The sequence below is a fragment of the Colobus angolensis genome, unplaced genomic scaffold, assembly GCF_000951035.1.
Source record: "Colobus angolensis palliatus isolate OR3802 unplaced genomic scaffold, Cang.pa_1.0 Scaffold229, whole genome shotgun sequence".
Lineage (NCBI taxonomy): Eukaryota > Metazoa > Chordata > Mammalia > Primates > Cercopithecidae > Colobus > Colobus angolensis.
This window is the reverse complement of record NW_012115477.1, coordinates 472,596-499,092: the sequence shown is the minus strand read 5'-3', so window position 1 is coordinate 499,092 and position 26,497 is coordinate 472,596. Positions and strand designations below refer to the sequence as shown.

General features: G+C 34.4%; 1 protein-coding gene across 2 annotated transcripts in view; it reads left to right on the top strand.

Moving 5' to 3' along the window:
* Positions 1–26,497, top strand: part of SNX13 (sorting nexin 13) — a 150,682-nt gene that overhangs the window by 39,191 nt on the left and 84,994 nt on the right. For both annotated transcript variants that reach the window (XM_011944147.1, XM_011944146.1), the window contains 6 exons: positions 3,499–3,611; positions 7,463–7,565; positions 9,251–9,340; positions 10,388–10,509; positions 25,632–25,753; positions 25,841–25,942. In XM_011944147.1, the coding sequence (XP_011799537.1) occupies positions 3,499–3,611; positions 7,463–7,565; positions 9,251–9,340; positions 10,388–10,509; positions 25,632–25,753; positions 25,841–25,942 (652 nt within the window). The remainder of the gene's footprint in view (positions 1–3,498; positions 3,612–7,462; positions 7,566–9,250; positions 9,341–10,387; positions 10,510–25,631; positions 25,754–25,840; positions 25,943–26,497) is intronic.

The window sequence follows — 26,497 nt, the reverse complement described above, 5'->3', positions numbered from 1 at the left end:
CCATGCTGTTTTGGTTACTGTAGCCTTGTAGTATAGTTTGAAGTCAGGTAGCATGATGCCTCCAGCTTTGTTCTTTTGGCTTAGGATTGTCTTGGCAATGCTACTCTTTTTTATTTCCATATGAACTTTAAAGAAGTTTTTTCCAATTCTGTGAAGAAAGTCATTGGTACTGCTGCTGATTATTCAGGGCCCAAGGGCTCTTTAGTCAGCAGATAATCAATCTTGCCAGAACTAGGTCCTTCTCTTCAAAGCAATAGGTTCCCTTTTGGCCAATGGTGTGTCTAGAAATGCTGTCTGGGAGGTAGGGCCTGGAACAGGAGCCTCAGGACTCTGCCTGATGATCTGTCCTACTGTGCCTACGCTGGTATCCAAGTTGCAAGACAGAATCCTCTTCACTCTTCCCTCTCCTCTCCTCAAGCAGAGAGAAGGAGTCTTTCCCGGAATTGCAAGCTGCACTACTTGGGGTGGGAGGAAGGGTGGTGCAAGTGCTCCCTTCGTCGCCCCAGCTGGTGTCTCACTGGGTGGTGTGGTGGCTCCGAACCCAGCACAGCCCAGGACTTGCACTCTTGTGTCCTAGCCTGCCTTTCAAGTTTACTTAGGACTCCAAAGCACTTTACAGTGGCAAGGCTTGCTGGCCTCAGGTTCCAACCACTGGGATGGTTACCACAGGCCTCGAGTGTGACTCAGTACTTTGTTGACTTCAAGTATGATCCAGTGCCATCACAGTGGAGGTGGCAACAGGGGTGCTTGTGTCACCCCTCCCCCAGCTCCACACACCTTAGCAGAGAGAGAGAGAGACTCTGTTTGGGAGAATGTAAGGGAAGAGAACAAGAGTTTCTGCCTGGTAATTTAAATAATTCTTCCACATGTTATTTAGGACCATGAAGGCAATACCACTACAAGTCTTTCAGAGCCACAACATTAGTAGGCTTAAGGTGCCCGTAATGTATATATGGCTACAGTGACTAGAAACAGATCACAACACCCAAGTTCCTTCGAATACCTGGAAAGCCTTCCCAAGACGGACTGGGACAAATAAACCCAGACTGTAAAGACTACAATAAATGCCTAACTCTTCAATGTCCAGACATCAGTGAACATCCACAGGCATCAAGACTGTCCAGGAAAACACTGACCTCACCAAATGAACTAAATAAGACACCACAGATATGTGTCCTTTTGGGTGGAAAAGTCAAAATAGTTGTTTTGAGGACATACAACAAAATTCAAGATAATACAGAGAAGGAATTCAGAATCTTATCAGATAAATTTAACAAGGAGATTAATAAAAAGAATCAAGCAAAAATCTTGGAGTTGAAAAGTGCAGTTGACCTACTGACATATGTATCAGAATCTCTTAACAGAATTGATCAAACAGAAGAAGGAATGAGTGAACTTGAAGACAGGCTAATTGAAAATACACAGAGGAGAAAAAAGAATAAAAAAGAACGAGGCACAACTACAAGATCTAGAAAATAGCCTCAAAAGGGCAAACCTAAGAGTTATTGTCCTTAAAGAGGAGGTAGAGAGAGAGTTAGGGGTGGAAAATTTATTCAGATAGACAATAACAAAGAGCCTCACAAACCTAGTAAAAGATATCAATATTAAAATACAAGAAGGTTTAGAACACCAAGCAGATATAAACCAAGACTACCTCAAGATACTTAATAATCAAACTCTCAAAGGTCAAGGATGAAGAAGAAAGGATCCTAAAAGCAACAAGAGAAAAAGAAAAAAAACATGTAGTGGTGCTCCAGTACATTTGCCAGCAGACTTCTCAGTGGAAGTTGCACAGGATGGGAGAGAGTGGCATGCCATATTTTAGTGTGGATTAGGAACTTTAGCAAAGTATTAGAGAAACTGAGTGGCTCTGAACTTTATTCTAAGTAACTATGTCCTACTTACCAGCTCTTAGAAGGAAGTCAGAAGACACTTCTGTAGGTGAAATAGTATTCCCTCCTGATTCAGAGAGGAGAGAACGTGGAGGCAGAGCAGAAACTTCGTTAGCAGGCATTCTGTCCTTTGTTTAAAAGATAAAGTGACCAAGATGTGGAAAAAGGATAATAAAACACAAAAGAATAAGAGTTGTATAACTCTGAGAGACATAAAAGAAGATATGATTAAGTTGAAAAATACCATTTTGGGATAAGAAGACTCAGTATTGTATGTCTCCCTAAATAAATCTTGTCTAGGATTTCTGTTCATTTGTCATCTAATCATTTAGAGTTGCTTAGACCAGCCCTATACAGTTGCTTTATTTTTCTCCGTAGCACTTCTCCCCGTGTGATATAACTACATATTTACTTAATTTTCTTTTTCCTCACTTCTGGAATGTAAACTTATGAAGCTATGTGAATTTGTGAGCATATACTTGTGTTTCTCTCCTTACTAGAATGTAGATTTATGAGGATATGTTTTATCCCTTGTGGTATGCCCACTACCTTGAGCTGTGCTTGGCACAAAGGAAGCAATGACTGGTGAGTGAATGAATGAATAAATAAAACCCTCCTTTCTCTCATAATCCACAGTGCTTACTGTCTGTTCTATAGTTTTTTGGTCATTAATTTTGTTCCGTTTAGCATCTTATAATGCTTTCTATTATTTTCTTTTGGTTCAGTATCTAATTGTTTCATTCCTATAGGACATTCTTCTCCATGCTCCTTGATGGCATGAGTGGGACAAATGCTTCCTTTGTGTACTACCTCACAGTGCAAGGCCAATGGATGTAGGAACTTGCTGAATTGAACACATGTATTTGTTCATAATGACTTAAATTACCAAAATCCAGTTTGCCATTAATAAAAGGCATATTTTTTTATTGACTGAAACAGTATAATTCTGTATGAAATAGGTTTTTTTTGTTTTAATGTATGAATACTTTTTGGAGATGTTTTGTTGAACTCATAGTAAATTTTGGTAACTGGAAGTTGGAACTTTTGTAATTATAATTGTATGAGTTTCTACACATAATTTGAGTAAAATAATATCACAATTTTCAATGAGAAGAATTTCTTACCTTGAAATTTAAATTTCTAATAAAATGTCTCCTTATGCTGTAGTTTATATTGGGACCTAGTTTCAAGACGAAATATTAATTCTAAGTAAGTATAACTTTGTAGCCTACTTATCCTTTTATATATACGTTTGCAAATATAAATGTACAGATGTTTTTATACATACTTTGTTGTATTTCTCATGCCAGGATTTCATTTAACAGTTTGTATAACTATTTCTGTTCTGTACCTTTGCATTGCCACTAGGATATTTTTAAAAAGTAATTTTAGATGCTCTATGAATCTCTCTATACATATAAATTTTGTATATTGTTTTGTGGAGATAAATTTTCAAGTGTACATTTTACATTTTCAAAAGTTACCGAAATAATACCATAAATGTTTACAAGAAGAAATTTAAAACTATGTTAAAGTTTTGTTGGTTCTTTTCTAATTCATGTGGAGAATTATTTACTTATTTACTTACATTTTTTCTTTATTTCAGACCAGTCTATCCATATGGGGATGGGGAAGCCTTGGCATTGTCCTTTTTCTGATAACCTTTGGACCCTTTGTAATATTTTATTTGACATTTTATATCCTCTGCTTTGTGGGTGGGTAAGTATACTCAATTACAACTTTATAATTCTTGTGTCATGTCTTGTTAAAATGGAAACAAATGACTATGAGAAATGGGAGTATGATTTATTTGTGAATACCATTTTTAATAAATTGCTTTTACTAACGTTAAAAAAATAAGGATACCCATAAAAATAAAAACAGTGATTGTCATTATTTGTATCATAAATATGGGTAGTCCTTCAATAATAAGATATCCATTTCCAAAGGTATGAACTTTTTTTTGGTGATAATGTGTAAAGTTTAAAAATTTTTTCAGATTCCTTTTGGTGTTGTTTCTCCTTTAAAGTTGAAATTTTCTTTTGCATTATGTTAATAATAATAAGTAAGTTAAAATGAGACTACACATGAAGTTTTACATTATAGAAATTGTGATTAGACTTCAAACAATAATGTTAATTTTTTCCTTTAATGAATGTTGTAATTTCGGTCTAGAAAATTCAAATACCTGATTTCACAGTTTTCTCTTCGTAGTTATTTGGTGTACGTTTATATTTTCCCTTAAGTTGATAAATCTTTAAGAGAAGTTTCAGTCGTAATTTATTGTAGCTTTGTATGCAGAGCATTTGGTATCAGACATGAATTACAAGGAAATATTAGAAAATATATAGACAAGGGATGTTTGTTATTTAGACACTGTTACCAAAGTAGCTTAGTTGAAATGAGTATTTTGTTGTTAATGTGTTTGTATGTATGTTTATATGACATATTTATGTAATCAGTTGTGGAATGAACACTGATTTCATTCTGAAAAATCTTTTGAGACCCCAGATATTTGGAGGAGTTGTTTGAGCCTATAGGTTTAGAAGATTTAGCTGAATTGAATAGCTTATATAAACAGTAGCTTGAGAAACTGTATTGGACACTGAAGAGTTAGCTTCGAAATATATCTGTCACTTTTTTGGGGATACAGATTTGATAGTTATATTATGGTCTTTCTATAGGGAGCATATGCTTGAACAAGTGAGAATTTCTTTAATTGAGCAGCTATGTCAGAGACTCTCCATAAAACTATATTTTATGTTAGATTTAGTATTTGTGTATCTATGGCCTAGATATAATACTGTGTATTGAAACATTTAAACTTATTTTAGCCATAATAGTCTGATAATGGAGTTCAGAGTATCTTTATTGATGATAAAGATGATTGAAGATAATACAGATCTGCAGCCAAATGGGTTTCCTAATTACACTCCTCAGTCACAGTTAAGGCCACAGCATGGCTGAATAGCGACATGGTTGCACCTCTCTCTCTCAGAGTCAAGGCCGCATTTATTAATTGGAAAGGAAATTGTCTTGACTTTTTTTTTTTTTGAAAGGTATAAATTTCTTCTAATTACACTAATTGTATTAGACCTTGTAAGAGTGAAGGAAAAGGATTTCAGAGTATTTCCCAATACTTTGACAAGGGAGGATATTGCAGCTTTATAGGCTAAGGTAGGAGCCCTTGGAAGGTAGATAACTGAATAATTATTTCTTTTTTTACTCAACTGCTCCAAATAAGATTTAGGAAAAAGAGAAATCAGTTTATTAATTTTTTAAGTTTTTAAATCTTTAAAAAAACCCAGATCCTGCACAAAGTTTATTCATTTTTAAAGTCATGAGAACTTTTGTTGTTCCTTTTTTAAATGTTGTAATTTATCAAGGAATAATTTCAAAAAATCTTTCAGATGCTTACAAAGTTCTGTAAAAATTTGAAGATAAGGTGGGATACTAGAGGATAATGGGTACTAAAAGACTCTTTAGAGAAAATTAAGAGTCACATGGTAGGCCTGTGGAATCCTCTCTTTTTTTGTTTTGCTAATAAAACTTAAGTTTTTAAGTGCTGCAGTTTATTCTTCTGAAGTGTTGATAATGTCTCTATTTTGCTTATAGTCAAAGTTAACCCCTTATTTTTTAATATAAAGAATGCTTTTGGAAAGAAAAATACATGGGGATTTTTCATTTTTGTTGTAGGATATTTTCATCCCATTGCATTATGGTTATTTTGTGGCATTCTCTTATATTAGTTGGGTTATATAATTATTTCTTGCACCCAACTACAGTTTAAGTTATTATTTAAACTTTACAGCTGAAGCTACTATTTAGGTTCTTTTAAAATCACACTGCTCTTTATCTTGTCTTCCTATCGTCACACACTTGTGGGCAAAAGTTAATGTCTTATCAGTCTGTTTCTTGATGATGTTTTTAATAACACAGTGTTGATATAAACATTTTATTGTATCTGTAAATATGCTTAATAACCAGGTAAAACTGAAATACTGGGCCAACTTGAATCTTAATAATAATACCAGATATAACACATATAGATGAAATTTGCAGTAATTCTGAGACCAGCCTTTTACAAACAACAAAAACAGAATTAATGACATAAACTGATTTGACTTTTTCCTTGTTCTCAACAAACATGGAAAGATAGCCACAAAAATTGGAGGACTTTGAGAATCTTCCTTTTGGTAGTTGAGACTGATAATATTTAATGTCTTGCTGTTCCCTTCCTGTCGTTACAGTCTTTGAATCATTGTAACATTACTATAAGATCATTATAAGATTAAATGTTTTTTGATGGATTTCCAACACTTTGCTTTATTGGTAAATTTTAAATCTATGAAATATTGATAATATTTAGTTAATACTTAGAGTGAAGTAGTTCAAAACCACCATTTATCTTCCTTGATCCTGTAATTATTTTTCAAAATAATTAACTGATTTTGGGATACATTTATATTTTCTTAATTCCAGCCTTATTTTAGACAAATCATAGATTAGATTTTTTTTTCTCCCCCTAATAGCCTTTATTTTTATTCTGTATTCATACTGGCAAGTTGTAGTAATATAATACCTCACCTTAATTGGTTAACAGAACTATAGAATTTGGTCATTTAGCTACATATTTAGATCTCATTTGCCTTTATCCATGGTTATTAGCTAGCATACTTGTTTAATAAGGGCTGATTTTCCTTTTTTTTTGAGACGGAGTCTTACTCTGTCATTGGAGTGCAGTGGCGTGATCTCGGCTCACTGCAATCTCTGCCTCATGGGTTCAAGCAATTCTCCTGCCTCAGCCTCCTGAATAGCTGGGATTACAGGTGCGTGTCACCACGCCCAGCTAATTTTTGTATTTTTAGTAGAGACAGGGTTTCACCATGTTGGTCAGGATGGTCTCCATCTCCTGACCTCAGATGATTCACCTGCCTTGACCTCCCAAGGTGCTGGGATTACAGGCATGAAGCCACTGCGCTCAGCCTGATTTTTCTTAAGTTTGAAGAATGTCACTTAAGTTTTTTTCGTTTTTGAGACGGAGTCTTGATCTGTCACCCAGGCTCCAGTGTAGTGGCATGATCTCAGCTCACTGCAACCTCCACCTCCTGGGTTCAAGCGATTCTACTGCCTCAGCCTCCTGAGTAGCTGGGACTACAGGTGCGTGCCACCACCCTGGCTAATTTTTGTATTTTCAGTAGAGACAGGGTTTCACCGTGTTGGTCAAACTGGTCTCAGACTCCTGACCTTGTGATCCGCCTGCCTTGGCCTCCCAAAGTGCTGGGATTACAGGCACGAGCCACCACACCCGGCCTTGTCACAAGATTCTTTAGGAAATATATTGGATTAAAACTTTAAAAGTATTATTGTATAATTCACAAAATGTTTATAGTTGTTTTAAACTTCAGAATCTAATACAATCTGTCAATTTCTTGCTTTGCCAAAGTCACAAATTGACTTTTTAGTAAATGATAAGCCATCTGTGAACTCTGAAAAACATACTTGGTAGTAGATTCATTAAATTATAAGAAAATTTTGTTTTTATATTTGTGATTAAATTTTTTTTCTAGGGGTTTAGTGGTTACTCTCCTGTTTGGAAAAACAAACTCAGAGAAGTACCTAGAACAGTGTGAACACTCCTTTCTTCCTCCAACATCAACTGGGGTTCCTAAGGTAAATAGTTTGAGGGAATATAAAACCTCAAAGTCCAGTTCTTTGCAATGATAATAATCATCTGTATATAGCGTGACAAATTTTCTTATAATTTACTAATGCTCATTGAAATTTATGTGAGATTATCTGATTATACTTAGGAAATATATTTTAAAAGGCCATCTTAAAAACTTTCTTAGTGTTAGATTTATAAAGTGGGAATACAAACTTGAGAAAATGATAGAAATTGGTTAGTTTATTTTGGATATTTTTCCTGCTGTCTTATCATAGTATTTCAAAGCATCATGCGTATGATTTGTAACAATGTCAGTGAGTGTTCTGGTTTGAATGAAATAAATTGCAGAGGAACCAGAGGGAAAAAATGGATACTTTTCATTACTTTGAAAAATATAGCTTGTAATTAGATTATGCAGTATCTGAATTTTAATAATTCAGACCTAATTTTTATCGTCTTGAATGGTGCTATTTTTTTTTTTTTTTTAGTATCATACTCCATAAATAAAATTGGAGTTGCTAGGCTTCAGATTTGTAGTGTCTTCAATTTTTGTGGAATTGGGTTGATTTCATTTTGTATGAAGAGAGGCAAATGGCCTGGAGTTGATGCTAATAATAACTTTCTTTACAGTTATTAATTTGTTTGTTACATGCTAAGGTGCAAAAGATGTAGAGGTAAATAATGTCCGATATTATTTTACATTAATAAAAGAATTTCACTCTATTCCACTGACTTTTATATTGATAAACAAATTTTTTAATACTTAAACTATTTTATGATCTGAAACCTTTCTCTCCTTTAGGACTCATATTCATATGTGTTTTTTTTTTACTTATGAGTCTTACAAAATTAACCTTTCCTTTTTTGAACCATTTCTTAGCTATTTATAGTGTACTTCATTTGAGTGGTAGATAGGTTAGGAAATATTTTAAGAATTAAGATCCTTTACAGTAATAAATTATATTCAAGACTGGTTAAGTCTTTATAATCCATTTTTAATAGATAGTATAAAAACAGTGGTTTTTATTTTCTATTTCTAAAATATGATTTATAAGTATGTTTTATGAAAAGATTTCAGTGGTTTCATATTATAACTTGAAGCATGTATTTTTAATATAGATATCTATGTCTATATCTGTATCTATATTATATATATTTATGGTTTGTTTTTTTAAGAGTCTCCCAATACCTTTAACCCAATTTTCAGGCCACTGATCTTTCTGAACACAAAAAAGTAGAGAAATACATTTTCTTAAGTTGTCAAAAACTATCCCTAAATAAAATCCATTTAAAAATTATTTTGCAGCTGGTATGCTGTTTTGGCTGGGAAAGGGGAGGGGCAAGAGGAAGAGTGTCCAATAAAGAGAGTTTGACTCACATGAAACACTAATTTTATAGTTGTAAAGTTTCATTGAAATATGGCAGCAGCATACCTGTACATTTGCAGTTTTCTCACATTCTAAATAATGTTTACTGATTTAATTAAATTTTTGACGATAATCATTTTTTTGGGAGTACCTAGTTTTGTTAACTTGAGAAATAGTGTTTGGCTTATAGTAGCACCTCAAATAAGGTTATTTATTCACTTGAGGATAATGAAGGGATGTTACATTGAGTATTCAACTGAAATTAAACTAGAGAGATTTTAGATCAGAAAACTACTCAGTAAGATGTTTTGATTTCCTTTAAGTGCTTAGAAGAAATGAAACGGGAAGCCAGGACTATTAAGATTGATAGAAGATTGACGGGTGCCAATATAATTGATGAACCTCTCCAGCAAGTGAGTTTCAGCGTGTGGTATTTGAATTCTTTATATTGTGTTCTAGGTATATTTCTTATGACGATACCAGGAAATACTTTTTGCTCTTTAAATAATATCCTGCAATTTCTTAATGTTATCCTTGAATTTTATACTTGAAGATGCTTCCTTATTTATTAACTCCCTTCTAATGAGGTGGTTTACTTTATGTAAAAGCCTTTCGATTGAATTTGGATTTAGAAAAAAAGTTTTTGTTGACATTTGATAGTGTTTCTTAAAATTTTACAGTTAAAGTGTTATTGTTTTGTTGATTGATAAGCTTAGTGGTGTGGTAAATCAGACTGTTTTTTTCCTACTTGTTACTTTTTAAAAATGGAAATGAAATATCTGATCTAAAAACATTAAAAAATTAGAGCTAGGTAAAAAGCTATGCCCCCTGAAATATTTTTCATTGATGTTTAATTATATGATTATAAAAATGTGTACTTTAGAATTTTAACATTATTATTAGTAATATTTAGTTTATCTGGTTTGTAAAAATTATACAGAGTTGTATTATGTATTATTTATTGTCTAAATACTGTTGGCAGTATCAAAGATGTTAGTAGAAATAAGTCAACTCCTATATAATTTTTATAATTAGACTGCAATGGATCTGATGATATAATCTGTAAAGAAACTTTTTTTTTTTTGGAATTCTCTATTATTTTACATCTCATTCCATTAAACTGATTGATATTATTTATTAGATTATAGCATGGAAAGTTTATTTTTTTTCTGCAAACTGTCTTTACCTGGATTTATATGGAACTTGGCCATAGATAGTGTTTTAATTTTTTTCTTTTTTAATCTAGGCAGTAGGGAAGTTTGGATACCAGAATAATTTAAAAATGTTTGAAATGGTTTTTAATATGTTGATGTTTTTGTAATGAGGGCAGGTATTTACCACCATAAATTAATATGTAGAGAGTAAATATAAATTGGCAGATACAGCATGATTTTTAGTTTACCACTGTAACTTTTTAAATCCTAAAATGTTGTAATTTTTTCCCAATATTTTTGTTACAGGTTATCCAGTTTTCCTTGAGAGATTATGTCCAGTATTGGTATTATACACTAAGCGATGATGAATCTTTTCTTCTTGAAATTAGGCAGACTCTTCAAAATGCGCTCATTCAGTTTGCTACTAGGTAAGGACACGGCATTGTATTTATGCAGAAAAATTTAGATGCATGGTTTGTACCACTAAGGAAAATAACTTTTAAGGGGACGAATTGTTTATTAAAAGGTAAGTAGAACAGCAGATTATTATTGTGGGATAACTCCAGGATTTTAGAACTAGAGCTCTTAAAACCTTTACCCCAGATTTTAGGTTTTTACAGAATGTTTATTTTGATTAAACCCTGCTTTCTGTTTGGTAGTTTTTTCTTTAGGGTCCAAATCAGTGACTTTTTAAATCTGTTACCCCACTTATTGATACTTTTCCCCCCGCTCTTCCCTAGACCCTCTATTTTATGTGAGTGCTATGAAAATAGATTAGTTTCAGAGTAACTGCTCTTCTCCTTTTGCTATAACTCTTCTCCTAATTATGACACGTATCTATTGGAAGTCCTCTTAGAGAGAGGAGAAGGGACCAAAGGAACGTAAGTCAGTGGAGAATATTCAAGTTTATATTTTTCAGAAGAAAAGTTTATTTTGGTGAGTTTAAGGAACTTTTCTTGTCAGATATACTAAAATTCTTACTTTACAAACCAGCTGTATACTGCTTCCCATATGATGAAAGTATTTTGGCTTCTATTTTACTTAAACTGCTTGATTTTTTTTGATGGGAGGCTATTTCACACCTGTTTAAATTACGTTTACTTTCATTTTTATTTTTGAAGGCTTTTGTTTTTTTTCCCCCATCATTGACGTCTAACTTTTTGAAAGCCTTTTAATGGGCTACATTATATGAAAGGGAATACTTGTGTTCTAGAAATTATTTATTTTTGAAAGAAAGATTTTATGTTTGGATGAGTTTGCAGACTTCTTTTTTTATTCCATTCAAATATGTTGCTACCGTCACACACAAAGATTGCCCTGCTATGTATTTCCAGCTCATGCTGCCCTCTCAGGCCCTTTCCTCTATCTCCATTTGATTCTAAAGCTTTAGATTTGGAGTTGGCTAGAGGAAGGGCATGAGATGTGTTTCCTAACCTCACTGGGGAGCCTGGCACAAGGTTTATGGTTTGAACAATAATAGTTATAGAGATAGATTTGTACTCCTTCTCCCTCATGATTAGGCGCAAGCATTTGCAAAGGAGCTAGCCAGAATTACAGATATAGACTCACTGTGGAACACAGAACATGTAATTGGTATAATCAAAGAAAGTCAGAACTTGAATTTAATCTCTTTTATTTCGTGTGCACCATTATTGAGTGTTAGGTATTCTTTCAGATAATTCTTCTAAATATTTATTTATTGCTTTCTATAGTAATGCTATCCTGATGACTTTTTTTTTCTTAGAAAGGGTGAGGATAAGAAGAATTCATTATTCTTGTGCCTGACTATTGAAAAATATATAAAAATGTGTAACACATTTTAGAACTGGAAAGAGATTTGAGCTCTAGTAATTTGAAAACTTGAGTTTGCGTTCTAGCTCTACCTCTGGCTGTAGGACTGTGAGCAAGTGTCTTTAAACTCTGAACCTTGGTTTTTCTCATATGTAAAATAAGTGTAATAATAACTGCTCTGTTCTGTGTTCCTCTCAGGATAATTGTCAGGATCAAAATTCGTGTTATTCAACTAGTATTTTGGGCATACTTTGTACCAACCAGTTGCTGGGGATACAGCAGTGAATAAAACAAAGTCCCTGCTCAGTGGAGTGAGATGAAATACCTGTGACGGTGTTTTGAAAATTTGAAGGAATTTAGAAATTTAAGTTTTTATGCCATCCAACACCCATAATTTTACTGATGAGGAAGCTAAGGTCCGGAAGGGTAAAGTGGTTAGTCTAATGTTATCCAGTGAGTTAGAGTTAGAATCAAATTGTTCTTAAGTTTGGTATTTTTTCTCCCATCCAATTAAATATTTTATAATCTAGGTTATTTATCTTAGTTTCCTGCTCTTCTTTCCTATTATTGCAATACTTTCCCTGTTTTTGATCCCCTAGTCACCTTTTTTTTCACTGTAGGTCTTAAGTTTTTTTTCTTTTGAAAACATTCAGTGCTATCAAGCTTAATGAAAAAGCAAGGTTTTTCTGCATCCTACACTGATCTAAATTTATATCTTTGCTTGACCATTTACCTTAAGTTTCTGGCAAATTAAAACAATACAGATAATAACTACTTTAGAGGCTGCTTTGAGGCTAAAAAATGGTATCAAATAAAGTTCTTAGTATGCAGTAAAACTCATTAATTGTTGGTTTGTTCCTTCTCTGTTAATGACTTTCCTACATAGACTTTTTCTATTACTATGCAAACATATGACTTACTAGAGGCTCCATGACTTCCAGTACCAATATCAAGAAAATTAGTCTGTTTACAATCATTCATATACTTTAAAAACCTTATTCTGTGCTGTCTGCTGTATACTGTGAAGCATATGATAGCAGCAAAAATTATCACCTCTATTCTTTAACTTACAATCCTTTATAGGGCCCACAACCCTGGAAGAAAACTCTTTTTTTTTTTTTTTCCTCTCCAGTGGTTTCATAGGTTTGAGTTTTTTAAAGGGCCATGAACTCAGAAAATGTTTAGAACCTATGATTTTTAGTGTTTATATTTGCTCATCAACTTTGAGAAACAATTAGAGAATGTCACTGTAAAATGAAGTGCTTAATTTTGAATAAAGATGGGAAGAAAATAATGTATATTTTGAGTCCAAAGTTGTGGATTTGAACTTAGCTCTATTACTTCTTAAGCTCTTGGTCTTGAGTAGACAAAACACATGTATTTTTTGTCTGGAGATGATGACTTGTAGCCCCTTTTCAGGTGGTTGTTAGGATTAAATGACATCATGTGTGGGAGAGTACTCTGTAGTGATAACATCTTATTTAGTATTAGTACTTTTGTTATTCCAATAACAGCTTGGGGAAGGAAACTTTCCTCCAGCACCCTTGAGATCTCCTTCTCTGTGGAATTTGGGTGTGGATTAGACAAAAGCCTCAGGGGATGAATCCTGGATAACCCATGTATTTTTTATTCCCCCTTTAAATAAGATATTATAGTGTGATATAGACAGCTTTGGCCTGTGTCAGAAAATCTATAATTCTGTCTACCATTAAGTTGTAGTGTATCTAAAAGAAAATTTTTAATGTCTCTGTAAAACAGTAATAATAATGTAGCAAACTCAGAGTTGTAAGGGGAAAATGAGATGATGTGGGTACATTTAGTAAAGTACTTGCCAATCAATAAATGACATTTTTAGCAAATCACTTGACTCTGTGCCTCTATAATCTGGCACATAGTAAGTGTTCAGTAAAATTAACTTCTCTGTTATTGTTGTTGCTGTTATGTTCCTAGGTTGTGTACACAGATTCTTTGACCCTGTCTTAGCTATTTTTGTGTAGAGCAAGGGAGGTAGAGAGGGCAAAATTAAGGCACACGAAACATGGAGAAATAAAACAATCATTTCTGTGGTATTGAGAGTGGTTTTTCATGTAGAGATGGAGTGAACTAGAGTAGCTGATGAAGACCTCAACGGAATTGAGAGCAAAACTGGTTTTCAAGAGTGGGTTATTTGGATAGATAGAGAGGAAGGATAAGTTAGGAAATAAGAATAGTATGAGCAAATTTCTAAGAAAGAAGATAAAGATAGTGTAGTAGAAACTATAACAAGCAACCTTGTTGTTGATCTTGAAAGTGAAATGTGGGTGGTAAATCCCTCCATCTTTGTTCCTCTTAATCCAAGATTAGCAGAAAGTTCATATATTCTTTTTTTTTTGTTTGTTTGTTTTTGAGACAAGAGTCTTGCTCTGTCACCCAGGCTGGAGTGCAGTGGCGCACTCCCTGCAACCTCTGCATCCCAGGTTCAAGCAGTTCTTCTGCCCCAGCCTCCTGAGTAGTTAGAATTACAAGCGTGCGCCACCACACCCGACTAAGTTTTGTATTTTTAGTAGAGATGATGGGATTTCACCATGTTGGTCAGGCTGGCCTTGAACTCCTGACCTCGTGATCCGCCTGCCTCAGCCTCCCAAAGTGCTGGGATTACAGGCATGAGTCACTGCACCCCACCCCCAAGCCGGGGAAAGTAGATAAGTGCTAATGCCACTGTGTTCCTTTCTGAAAGATCTTCCCATGGAGGGAGGAGGGATAGATACATAGGCTTCAGGATTCGCTGGCTGTGATACTAATGACATAGTATCACAGGGAATGATTGGTAAAACTTCAAGAACATATTCCCTATTTTCTTCCTTTACCTTTTGCCATAGAAATGATGAAAATAAATGGTATATCCCTACACTTGTTAAAAGGCAAACAAAACTCAAATCGTGGACGTTCGCAACAAAATTTTGTCCTTTTTTTATTTTACCATTTTATATTCTTTGCAATTTGAAATTTGGGTACAAACTGACATTCCTCGGAAAGACAGTTATATTTATTACAGTATAACAAAAACAATTAGAAACTAATTTAAAATTAGAAATTTTATCTAAATATTTAAAAGAAGGGGAAATAGTTAATGTTTTTCGTTTTTGTTTTGAGACAGACTCTCGTTCTGTGGCCTCCTAGACTGGAGTGCAGTGGCACAATTTCTGCTCACTGCAGCTTCCGCCTCCCAGGTTCAAGCGATTTTCCTGTCTCAAATTCCTGAGTAGCTGGAATTAACAGGTGCACGCTGCCACGTCCGGCTAATTTTTTGTATTTTAGTAGAGACGAGGTTTCACCATGTTGCCCAGGCTGGTCTCGAACTCCTGAGCTCAGGCAATCCACTGGCCTCAGCCTCCCAAAGTGCTGGGATTACAGGTGTGAGCCACTGTGCCCAGCCTAATGTTTTTATAATCTATAGAATATACCTGGGGTAATAGTTCATTATTAACTGATACAATTCACAAACTATACAGTTCAACCACTTAAAGTCAGTAGCTTTAGTTAAGAGTTGTGCAACTTTCAATTTAAGAACATTTTAATGACTTCACAAAGAAACATTGTATCCATTGTCAGTCACTTCTGCGTTCCCCCACGCTTCTAGCTCTAGGTAACTACTAATCTTTTTTTTTTTTTTTGTCTCTATGGATTTGCCTATTCTGAGCATTTTATATGAATGAAATAATATATGTGGTCTTTTTTCCTGTTTGTTTTACTTAGCATTATGTTTTCAAGGTTCATTCATGTTGTGGCATAAATTAGTGCTTATTCTTTTTTATTGCTGAGTAATATTCCATTGAATACATATTACAGTTGTTTTTCATCAGTAAATGGACATTTAGGTTGTTTCTACTCTTTGAATCATATGAATAATGCTACTATGAGTATTCATGTACAAGTTTTTGAGGGACAAATGTTTCCATTTCTCTTGGATATATACCTGGGAATATAATTTCTGGATTGTATGATCAGTCTTTTAAGGAACTGCAAACTTTTTCAAAGTGGCTGTACTTTGTTACATTTCTACCAGCAGTATATGAAAGCTCCTTTTTGACCAACACTTAAGTTATTGTTGTCTGTCTTTTTGACACCATTATAGTGAGTGTGAAGTAATATTACATTATCGTTTTAATCTGCATTTGCCTGATAGTTAATGATACCAAGCATCTTTTCGTGTGCTTATTGGTCATTAGTATATTTTCTGTAGATATGTGAGTTGTTCTACAGATAGATGGTTTGTTTTCAATCATGCTTTTTCCAGTGTCTGAAAAATGAAATGTTCATAGACCCAGCGGAAGCATATTAAAATGTGTGGAAAAAATTAACATGGAAGTCACAAGTGGGAACTCTATCAACAATAATTTATTAGGTATTTACTGTTCCATCATGTACAAACCATGATAGTAAGCATTTGTTTCCAGATAGTGGCTGCCTATACAAAATTGTTATCTATAGTTGAAAAAACAATTCTTTTTTTTTTTTTTTTTGAGGTGGAGTCTCGCTCTGTCGCCCAGACTGGAGTGCAGTGGCCGGATCTCAGCTCACTGCAAGCTCCGCCTCCTGGGTTCACGCCATTCTCCTACCTCAGCCTCCCGAGTAGCTGGGACTACAGGCGCCCGCCACCTCGCCCGGCTAGTTTTTGTATTTTTAGTAGAGACGGGGTTTCACCTTGATAGTCAGGATGGTCTCGATCTCCTGACCTCGTGATCCGCCCGTCTCGGCCTCCCAAAGTGCTGGGATTACAGGCTTGAGCCACCGCGCCCGGCGATTCTTAAGTTTTCGTTCATAAGAACACAAAGAATAGAAAAGAAAAATGGCAAACAAATTAATTAAAAAAAAATCATACTAGGTATCTTTATTACTGACAACCAAATGTTTCTGTTTCTGGCTGTAAAGTAATATATACCTATTTTGTAAAATGTAATTTTCTTCTTTAGATTTTCTGAATTAGCTATATTCAGCCATAGACCCACAATCCAAAGATCACTGTTAATGTTTTAGTGTATTTCCTTTTAATGTCTTAGCTGTGCATACATAGTTACAATTTTTATATAGTTAAAAATCATACAGCATATGTTACTTTGTACAGTTTTGATTCTAATATGTTTTCTATATATTTGTAATTCTTCTTATATATATTAATGGCTATAAAACTGTCTATTGCAGGAATCAGTAAACTTTTTCTCTAAAGACCCAAACAACTATTTTAGGATTTGTAGGCCACATCATTTCTGTCACAGTTAGTCAATTCTGCCATTGTAGCACAAAAGCAGCTGTGGACAAAGTGCAAATAAATGTGCATAACTGTCCAATAAAACTATATTTATAAAAACAAGCAGAGTACCTGTCCTTTACAGGGACGTGAATGAAACTGGAAACCGTCATTTTCAGCAAACTAACACAAGAACAGAAAACCAAACACTGCATGTTCTCACTCATGAGTGGGAGTTGAACAATGAGAACACGTGGACACAGGGAGGGGAACATCACACACCGGGACCTGCTGAGGAGTAGGGGGCAAAGGGAGGGAGAGCATTAGGATAAATACCTAATGTAAGTGACGGGTTCATGGGTGCAGCAAACCACCGTGGCACGTGTATACCTATGTAACAAACCTGCACATTCTGCACGTGTACCCCAGAATTAAAAGTATGTATAAAAAAAAAAAACAGCACACTCAATAATAAAATGACAAGTAACCTAATTAAAAAATGGGGAAAGAATTTGAATAGACATTTCTCTGTAGAAGAAATGTCCAGATGTTCTGAAGGACTTAGATCTTAGTTGTAATTTTATTAATACTTCTGTTTACTAAAATAGTTAACATCATGAGTTTAATTTTCTATACTTTATTACTTAAGAAGATGTGCACTTAGCCCCATGTTATTTTTTTTCCTGTATTTTATCTTAACTAAGGTGTTCACGTCTTGTTTTTTATACTGCTGAAATGATGACTATACTTTATGTGTGTACTTCTGTATAAACTTTTTACTATTTTCTGAGATCTGAGTCCTTCAGAACATCTGGATTTTGGAATCTCTTTGAAGCATTGAAACATAGGATATAGGACCACACTTCTTAAGCAGTGTTATCGCTCACTAAATACCATTTCCCTAATACAGTCATGTAAAGCTGCATGCCTAAGTTCGTTTCCACCAATTTGCTTATCACTTCTATGAATCAGGATGTTTTATTTTCTTGTTAAGGTAGAGTAGAAAGAACACTGAACTGAAAGTTAAGAACCCTGTTTGTTTTTGTTTTTGTTTTTGAGACAGAGTCTCGCCCTGTCACAATCTCAGCTCACTGCAACCTCTGCCCTTCCAGGAACCCTGTTTTGTTTAACAAAGCCTTGGTCTCACTGTGTCTCCTAGAATATGTAATTTAAATTCTGGCTCTGAAATTACAGGGAATTGTGGTAGTGATTTGAGATCCCTTTCAGTTCTAAAATAGTAAGATTCTCTGGTCAGGTTGTTACTAATCTTGATTTCTTTTCAATCATGTCTCCTCCCAAAACACACACTAACTTACTCCATCACACTCCACATTTTGAATGCCATTTGGGGAGTTTTTTTTTTTTTAAGTATATAGGATTGCTAATTAGAGTTAATTTACTTTGGGATTAAAGTACTCTTCATAGCTATTGTTTTATTAGTAGGGGTCTTTTGTTTTTGTTTTTGTTTTTTTTTGAGACAGAGTCTGGCTCTGGCCCAGGCTGGAGTGCAGTGGCGCAATCTTGGCTCACTGCAAGCTCCGCCTCCTGGGTTCATGCCATTCTCCTGCCTCAGCCTCCCGAGTAGCTGGGACCACAGGCGCCCGCCACCACACCTGGCTAATTTTTTTGTATTTTTAGTAGATACGGGGTTTCACCATGTTAGCCAGGATGGTCTCGATCTCCTGACCTGGTGATCCGCCCGCCTCGGCCTCCCAAAGTGCTGGGATTACAGGTGTTAGTAGGCGTCTTATAGTAGGATAACAAAATTTATTTAAACCTTTTAATATATTTCTAAATGATCAGAAAGAATGCTTGATTCTAAACATAAAATACGTTTACTAATCTTTTCTTGATGATTAAAACACTTGTATCAATGAAATAAAAAGTTTTTGTACAACTAGACTATTGCTGTTCTTTATAGAATGCTGAAAACAGTAAATCTTTAGTGTTACGAGTTTGATATTTTTTTAAGTTTTCTGAGGTGTAAGTTCTCCCACCACGTTCAGTTTTAAGCTATCAACAAGAAGTCACTGAACTTGGAAATAGGAAGAGATGTACACAATTGTTTGCCTACTGCAGCTCACAGTTGGAGAGGATACACCTAAGTGAAGAGAGGGCAGAGGCAGATTTGTAAACCCGAAGTAATGAGATGTATTTCCTTGTGTGGTTGCTAATTTAACTCCTATGGAAGAATTCCCCATTTATTTTTGAGGACTATGGTAGGGGGTAATCATACATTTACTGTAAGTTCAGGAATGTTTGTGAAGAAGGTCAAGTTAGTTTCATTGTTTTAATCAGTACTGACAACTAAATCCTTAAAGTGGATGATAAAAGGGTAAAAAAGGGGACTCTAGAGAGATGGTTATGGTAACACGTAGTATTTATGACTGAATTGACGTAGGGGGGATTGATTTAGTGGATTCAAAATGAAGCTTACAATTCTGTGCCTTTACAATTTTACCCAAATTCAATTTCAGGCTGAGTTTTTGACACTATTAACAAAGTAGTTCTTCAAGGACTCTGAAGGATGGAAACAAGTAAAGGATTATGTACTTAGAATAAAGAGTAGCATATCCTTTCTAATAGTGAATTAAGAGGGGGAAGTTAGTATCTGATTCAGAGGCTTAAAGGAGAAGGAATTTTTTTCTTTCACAGATAAGCCACTCAGTTGCTTTCTCTCAACAAAAAAAAGTCTGTGAGTCAGTTGATCAAAAGGCCCTCTAATAGAGTAAAACTTGTCTCAAAATCTGTTCAAAGTTACTTGTCAAAAATCTACCCAGAAAATCTAGGAATTCTATTTTAATGATTTTTCAAAAATTTCTGTTTTTTACATAGAAGATAAAGACCTTTTGTAGAATTTTAATACATATTATTAAAATTTTATGTGATTGGTTATTATATTGACCTTATTAGCGTACCTTTAAAAAAGCCAAGTCTTAACATGCGTGTGTGTGTTTGTGTGTGTATGTATATATGTATATACCTCTTCCCTTAGATTCCTTTCAGTTCTAAATACTAAGATTCTGTGGACCTCTCTCTCTCTATCTGTGTGTGTGTGTGTATGTATGTATGTGTGTATATGTACATATATATAGTGTCTATATGTATACCTACACCTGCAGTATATAGTACACTGTCATTCTTACAGTTTTTAAAAAAGGTCTTCGTAGTCATTTCTCTGAAAAACTAATGTAGCATCAGGAGCATAACATTTATTATAGGATTATTTTCTGTGGAAAAAGCAGCTTTTACTTTTATCATTTTGACATAAGGCACCTTTTCCAGGAAAGTATTCTGCCATGAATATGAAGATCGCCTTTACTGCCAAACGATCACCCTCTCCTAGTCAGGCAAGTCTACAAGATGACCCTTAGATATATATTTATCATGCTCGTTCCCATCTTCTGCTCATTCCTGTGTCCTTTCTTCTCTCATATAAATACTGCTCTTTCATCAAGATTTAAGTGTAGCCTCTTTATTGAAGCCTCTTTAAATTACTACATATCACTTAATCTATAGTCTTTGTGTATGTAGTTCTCATCAACAAAATTTTAAGCTGATTTTTGAAATGGTTCCAATTCTGTGCTATTGCAGTGAAAGTTCTCTTAACTGATGTTTAGTTAGCCAGTGCTCTCCATTCCCTTTATATGCTATAATGACTGATAACCTTAACATTAAGACTAGGCTCTATTACATCTATCCACTTCTGTTTCCACCCTTTGAGTTTTATGCTTATCAAAAGTCAGTTGTGTGATGCCTGGATCCCACCTCCAGAAAATCTGATACAGTTAGTCTGTGGTGTGACCTGAACATTGGTAATTTAGAGGAGACAGATAATCAAACACGTTGAAAAAAAAGTTGTGTTTGTTTCTGAGCCTATATATCCCAGTTACACTTTTTTATGATAATCAGGTGGTTTAATTAACACTCAACTTAGATTGAAGAAATATGAATATGACAGGGTAGTTTCTATGAAAACCAAGTCACTTGCTTTGGAATTACTCAAAGCTGGTGGAAGATTGTAGTTGAATTAAGTGAATGAAAGGCAACTATGAAATTTGAAAGTCTTCAAGGACTCTTCATGCAGATTTGTTCACAAATGTCTTTATTCCCTTGCCATTTTAAAGAAACTGGACACCATAGGTTTTGCAGTGTGGGAACAGTTTGTAGTTTTTTCAAGACCCAAGGCATGTTAATACCACTCAGCAGAGCCTTAACCAAAGAATAAATCTTAGTCCTACACAGGAAGATTTATATCATTGAAGTTAAAGTGAAATATATTCATGACTCCCTCTTTTGATCAAATATTTAAATTTACCTACTGCCCAATTACCAGTTTTTTATATGCTCTGTCCCTGTGTATGTGTATGTGTATGTGTGGTTTTATGTAGCTAATATAATCAATCATAGACTCAAAGATATAGTAAGTGTTGTTAGAGAAAACAAACTTTGGGAAATGATGTGACTTGCTGAATTTCATAGACTGGCACATATGCCTTTGATTTGAGTAAAAGACCCATCATTTGGGGGAATTCTTTTGTTCGAATCAATGGCATCTGTACCAGTCCAGTGCGTTTTCTAGAAATACTTGATTTTGGTCGTGTTTTGTGTTACTGATGGTGAGCTGTACACTGCTTAGAATAGATGGAACAAGTGAGGCAATTTATAATTCTAAATTCAACCACGTATTTGGGACTTTACTTGCCTTTTTAAGGCATTGGCATTAAGTAACCGTGAGTCAAAAAGAGCTGCTCAGTACATATTCTACTTTAACACGTCAAGGAATAAGGAAGCAATTGTTGTTTGTGCCTCCTGTTGCCATGCTCCAAACATCCATCGTAAACAGTGCTCTGACCCTGAAAAAGGAATCAATAAATCAGTATGCATTGAGTGCCTCCAATAATATTTGAAACATTACTTTTCCACGGGGGATACAACTATGAATAAAACAAACACAGTTGGCTGAGTGCAGTGGTATGTGCCTGTACTCCCAGCTACTCAGAAGGCTGAAGTAGGATCACTTGAGCCCAGGAGTTTGAGGCTGCACTGTGAATATGCATGTGAATAGTCATGGCATTCCAGCCTGGACGACATAGTGAGACTCTATTTAAACAAACCAACAACAGCAACAACAAAAAACAGACCCAGTCAATCCGTGCCTTACTGAGATTAATATTCTAACAGCAAGTAATTCAACTGTAGCTTATAAGAGCTATAAAAAGTGGAAAGTTTGGTAGAATGCATAACTGGAGACAGGACCTAGTCAGAAGGAATAGTGGAGAGGATGGGGGTCAATGAGGGCTGACATGTGGAATTGACATTTTAGATAAACCTTAATGTATAAGTGGGAATTGTCAAGTGAATGGTGGGAGAGAAGGAAAATTTATGGAGAGTAGGCTATGCCAAGCAAATGTGGGGGAGGGAATAGTCTGTCCAGAGGCACTGAGAGTGTAAGGGGCATATTAGCATTTGACAAATGGAAAGAAAGCCTGTGGATCTGCAAAACAAAGAGGCAGGGAGAGGGTGAGATAGATGGTGGTGAGGAGGAAATACACAAGGGCTCTCCGGTAAGAAAGATCTTAGAGAAGGTGTTCGTGCTTAGCTCTAATAATAATGGGGTGTTACTGCAGTTTTAAAGCTGTATATATCCTATTAAAAATTTGACTGCTTTATGGAAATTGGAATGTAAGGGAGACAGTGGATGTGGGAGACCTATAAGTAGAATGGTGGCGAGGGATAGGATGGTAGCATTAGAGACAGAGATAAGGGCTTGCAAAATTTATGCTCAGAGAGACATACTTTATAGTTTTGTTTTGCTTTTGTGCTTTCTATTAAAATTTCATTACTTGTTTGCATTCCTAGTTAACCTTAATTCTTTATTGCAACCATTCTTTTAAGATACATAAGCTTCAGGGGCCTACTGTCAATTTTTTCAGGCTAGGGTTAATTGTATCACTTTTTTTGGTCATATAGGGATTATGTTCTTTTATTTTTAAATTCAAGAAATTACAGCGTATTAGCAATAATAATAAAACTCAAGTGTCAGTAATAAGATGCGTTATGTAATAGCCGGTTGTTTTACTAGACTAAGAATTATATGGGGGAATATTTTAAGCAAAGTGAAAAAGAGTTTTGACTGTTGGCATAATGTAAGCATTATTGATATTAAGAGCTCTACTAGAAAGCTATGTAGTAGATGCAGTAGAAGTATGGCTATTACATAAATGAAATATTTCTTACTCATTTTCACATTGCATTTATTACATATTTATCATGTCATGATTTTAGAAAGTACTTCACTGTCATCAAAATATTTTCCAATTTTGTTAAGACAAACTTTACTAGAAATTGTTAACATATATCCTTCTAATTTATAAATGGGAAGCAGTGTGCTATTGTTGTTCTTCCTAATCTAGAAAGTTCTTTTGAGATTTATATTAAGTTTGCATGAAGTCAGTGGAAATAAGTCAAGCAGAAGGAAAATAATAACCTCAGAAAGATATATAGGATATCTGTACTGTTTTTCCTATTTTTCTACCCTCAACATATTTCTGTATTGAAAATAGAAATCTGTACATCAAATTTGAAATAATTTGTATGTATTTGCATTGCTTGATAATTTTGTTCGTTTAAAATGTGATTACGTCCTCTATAATGAATCAAGATGGATTTAAAATGCCTTCTAAATTGGTAAATTTTATTTTGTTTGAAAGTTTCAGTAAATTAAATAAACAGCATTGTACCGTGAAACAGGACAGATGTAACTTGAAAGATTATATATTCTGCTTTCTTCTAAATTTGTCAGAATGAACCTTTTATGGATTAAATGAGCTAGGGCCTATACTAAGTAAATTTTGTTTTTATAAAATTTTCAAGTATGGATGATTTTGAATAAATATTCATATAAAGATTTTTGAAAGATGCTTATACAGATTGTGATTTATTTTTTTAAATAAGAAAAAAGAGATTCTAGAGACTGTTAGGTTTAAGTTTTTATTTTAGGTTTTATGTTGAGACTGAAGATTGTTACCAAGTTTAGTTATATGCTTATATGCTTGGCTCTTATATTCTATATAATGTTAATTAATTCTTCCTCGAATTACTGAGCTTAGGGATCCACCTTTTTGTGTTGATTTATTTTCCTGTTCATATACTTATGGCTTTCTCTTTAGTTTCATGTATACAAGAAACCATAGTTGTGCCTTAGTGTTAATAACTTATTTTTTATTTGAAAACAGCCATTTATTTTTCAATATCATACTGACTCTTTAAGGGTTTTTTTTTCTTTCTTTCCCCCTGAAAGTTACAGTAATTAAGTCAGCTTCTTCACTAGCCTCTTTATTGTATGTTTGGGTAATTACCAGAATGAGTTATGGTGTACTTTTTTGGTTCCTCCGTTGTCCAGCATCTTCCCGAATAGACTCTTTGTTTTCTGTCTACTTGGTATGTTCCTGAAAGGGTGAATTAATTTTAGTGCGATTTTATGAAAAAGAACATTATATTAAAAAGTCACCCAGTCCAAGGAGAGATATAAATTGTTTTTGAGTTATCTATTGTGTTTTTTACCTGTTTCACTGGTATACTGAATTAATAGTATCTTTTGAGGTCTGTTGCTTTTGAGATAGAGTACTAGGTGACTTCCTAAAATTAATAATTACCTTATTCATGAGTATTCTAAAGGCTTTTATATGTGTGATATTTTACATCATTCTTTAAACCATTTCCATTTAATTAGTTATTTCTAATGGTTAAGGCTTTTTTTGTTGTTGGTGGTGAGATAGCTCTGTTACCCAGGCTCGAATGCAGTAGTGTGGTCACAGCTCACTGCAGCGTTGACTTCCTGGGCTCAGGTGATCCTCCCACTTCACCCTCCCTAGCAACTGGGACTATAGGTGCATGCCACCATGCCTGGCTAATTTTCGTAGAGACAGTTTCACCAATGTCAACTAGGCTGGTCTTGAACTTCTGGACTCAAGTGATCCTCCTGCCTCAGTCTCCCAAAGTGTTGGGATTACAGGTGTGAGCCACTGTGCCTGACCATGGCCAAGTTTTTAAGTGCTAGTGTATTCAAACAGAACGTTTAGAACATGTGTTGCATCGCTAAAAGGATGAATGTGGAGAATTCAGAAAGAGTTCAGAAGAAACCAAAAAATGTTTGAAATGCTCTTTTAAAAGCGAACAAAGCTATTCAGAATTCCTTATGTATTCTTATGTTGGGGCTGAGAAATTACATGGTATACTGTTATCAGATTCACTTCAAATTTAACTGGAAAAAAATTAATTTACTATTTTAAGCATTTAGATAGTAGATTTAAACTTTGGCACATAAAATAATTCAAGTAATATTGTTAGAAGACTTAGTGAAAATTTACTTTGGATCTTATGAAACAATACTAACAGGTAATAATGAATGAAAATCTCAATTTAAATTTATAGTCTCAGATAATCATGTTGTCAGTAGTCATTAAAATGAATTTATATTTTCTAATAAAGCATTTATATAATTCTTTTATGTAATGTGTTTTTTATAAGGTCAAAAGAAATAGACTGGCAACCTTATTTTACTACACGCCTTGTAGATGATTTTGGCACACACTTACGAGTATTCAGAAAGGCTCAACAGAAAATAACAGAGAAAGATGATCAAGTAAAAGGTAATATCTTTATTCCATTTGAAAACTAGGATTTAAAAATCTGTTTTCCTTTTATCATTTTATGTATCTTGAATTGTTTTTCTTCAGGTACAGCAGAAGATCTTGTAGATACTTTCTTTGAAGTTGAAGTTGAAATGGAGAAGGAAGTTTGCCGTGATCTAGTGTGCACTTCCCCCAAAGATGAAGAAGGTTTTCTTTCAATTTAACTTTCTTGACAATAGTAACTTGCTAGAGTCAAGTTAGCAGAACCAATGAACAAATCTTAAGGATAAAATTATTCTTACTTGGGGCAGGTAGCATAGTAAAGATGCGATTCATTTTATTTTATTTTGTAATTCTTAAAAGTAGTTTCCAGATTCTGTTTTCTTCTTTAAAGGTCATCTTTAATAATTAACTGGTCCTGGCTGGGTACAGTAATCCCAGTATTTTGGGAGGCCGAAGGGCCTGGATTGCTTGAGCCCAGGAGTTCAAGACCAGCCTAGGCAACATGGCAAAACCCTGTCTCTACTAAAAGTACGAAACATTAGCTGGCTGTGATGGTGCACACCTTTAGTCCCAGCTATTCAGGAGGCTGAGGTGGGAGAATCACCAGAGCCTGGGAAGTCAAGGCTGCAGTGACCTGTGATCATGCCACTGCACTCCATCCAGCCTGAGTGATGAGAGTGAGACCCTGTCTAAAAAAAAGAAAAGAAATTATCAATCTACTTTTAAAATATAACAAACATAAACTTTTTTTTTTTTTTT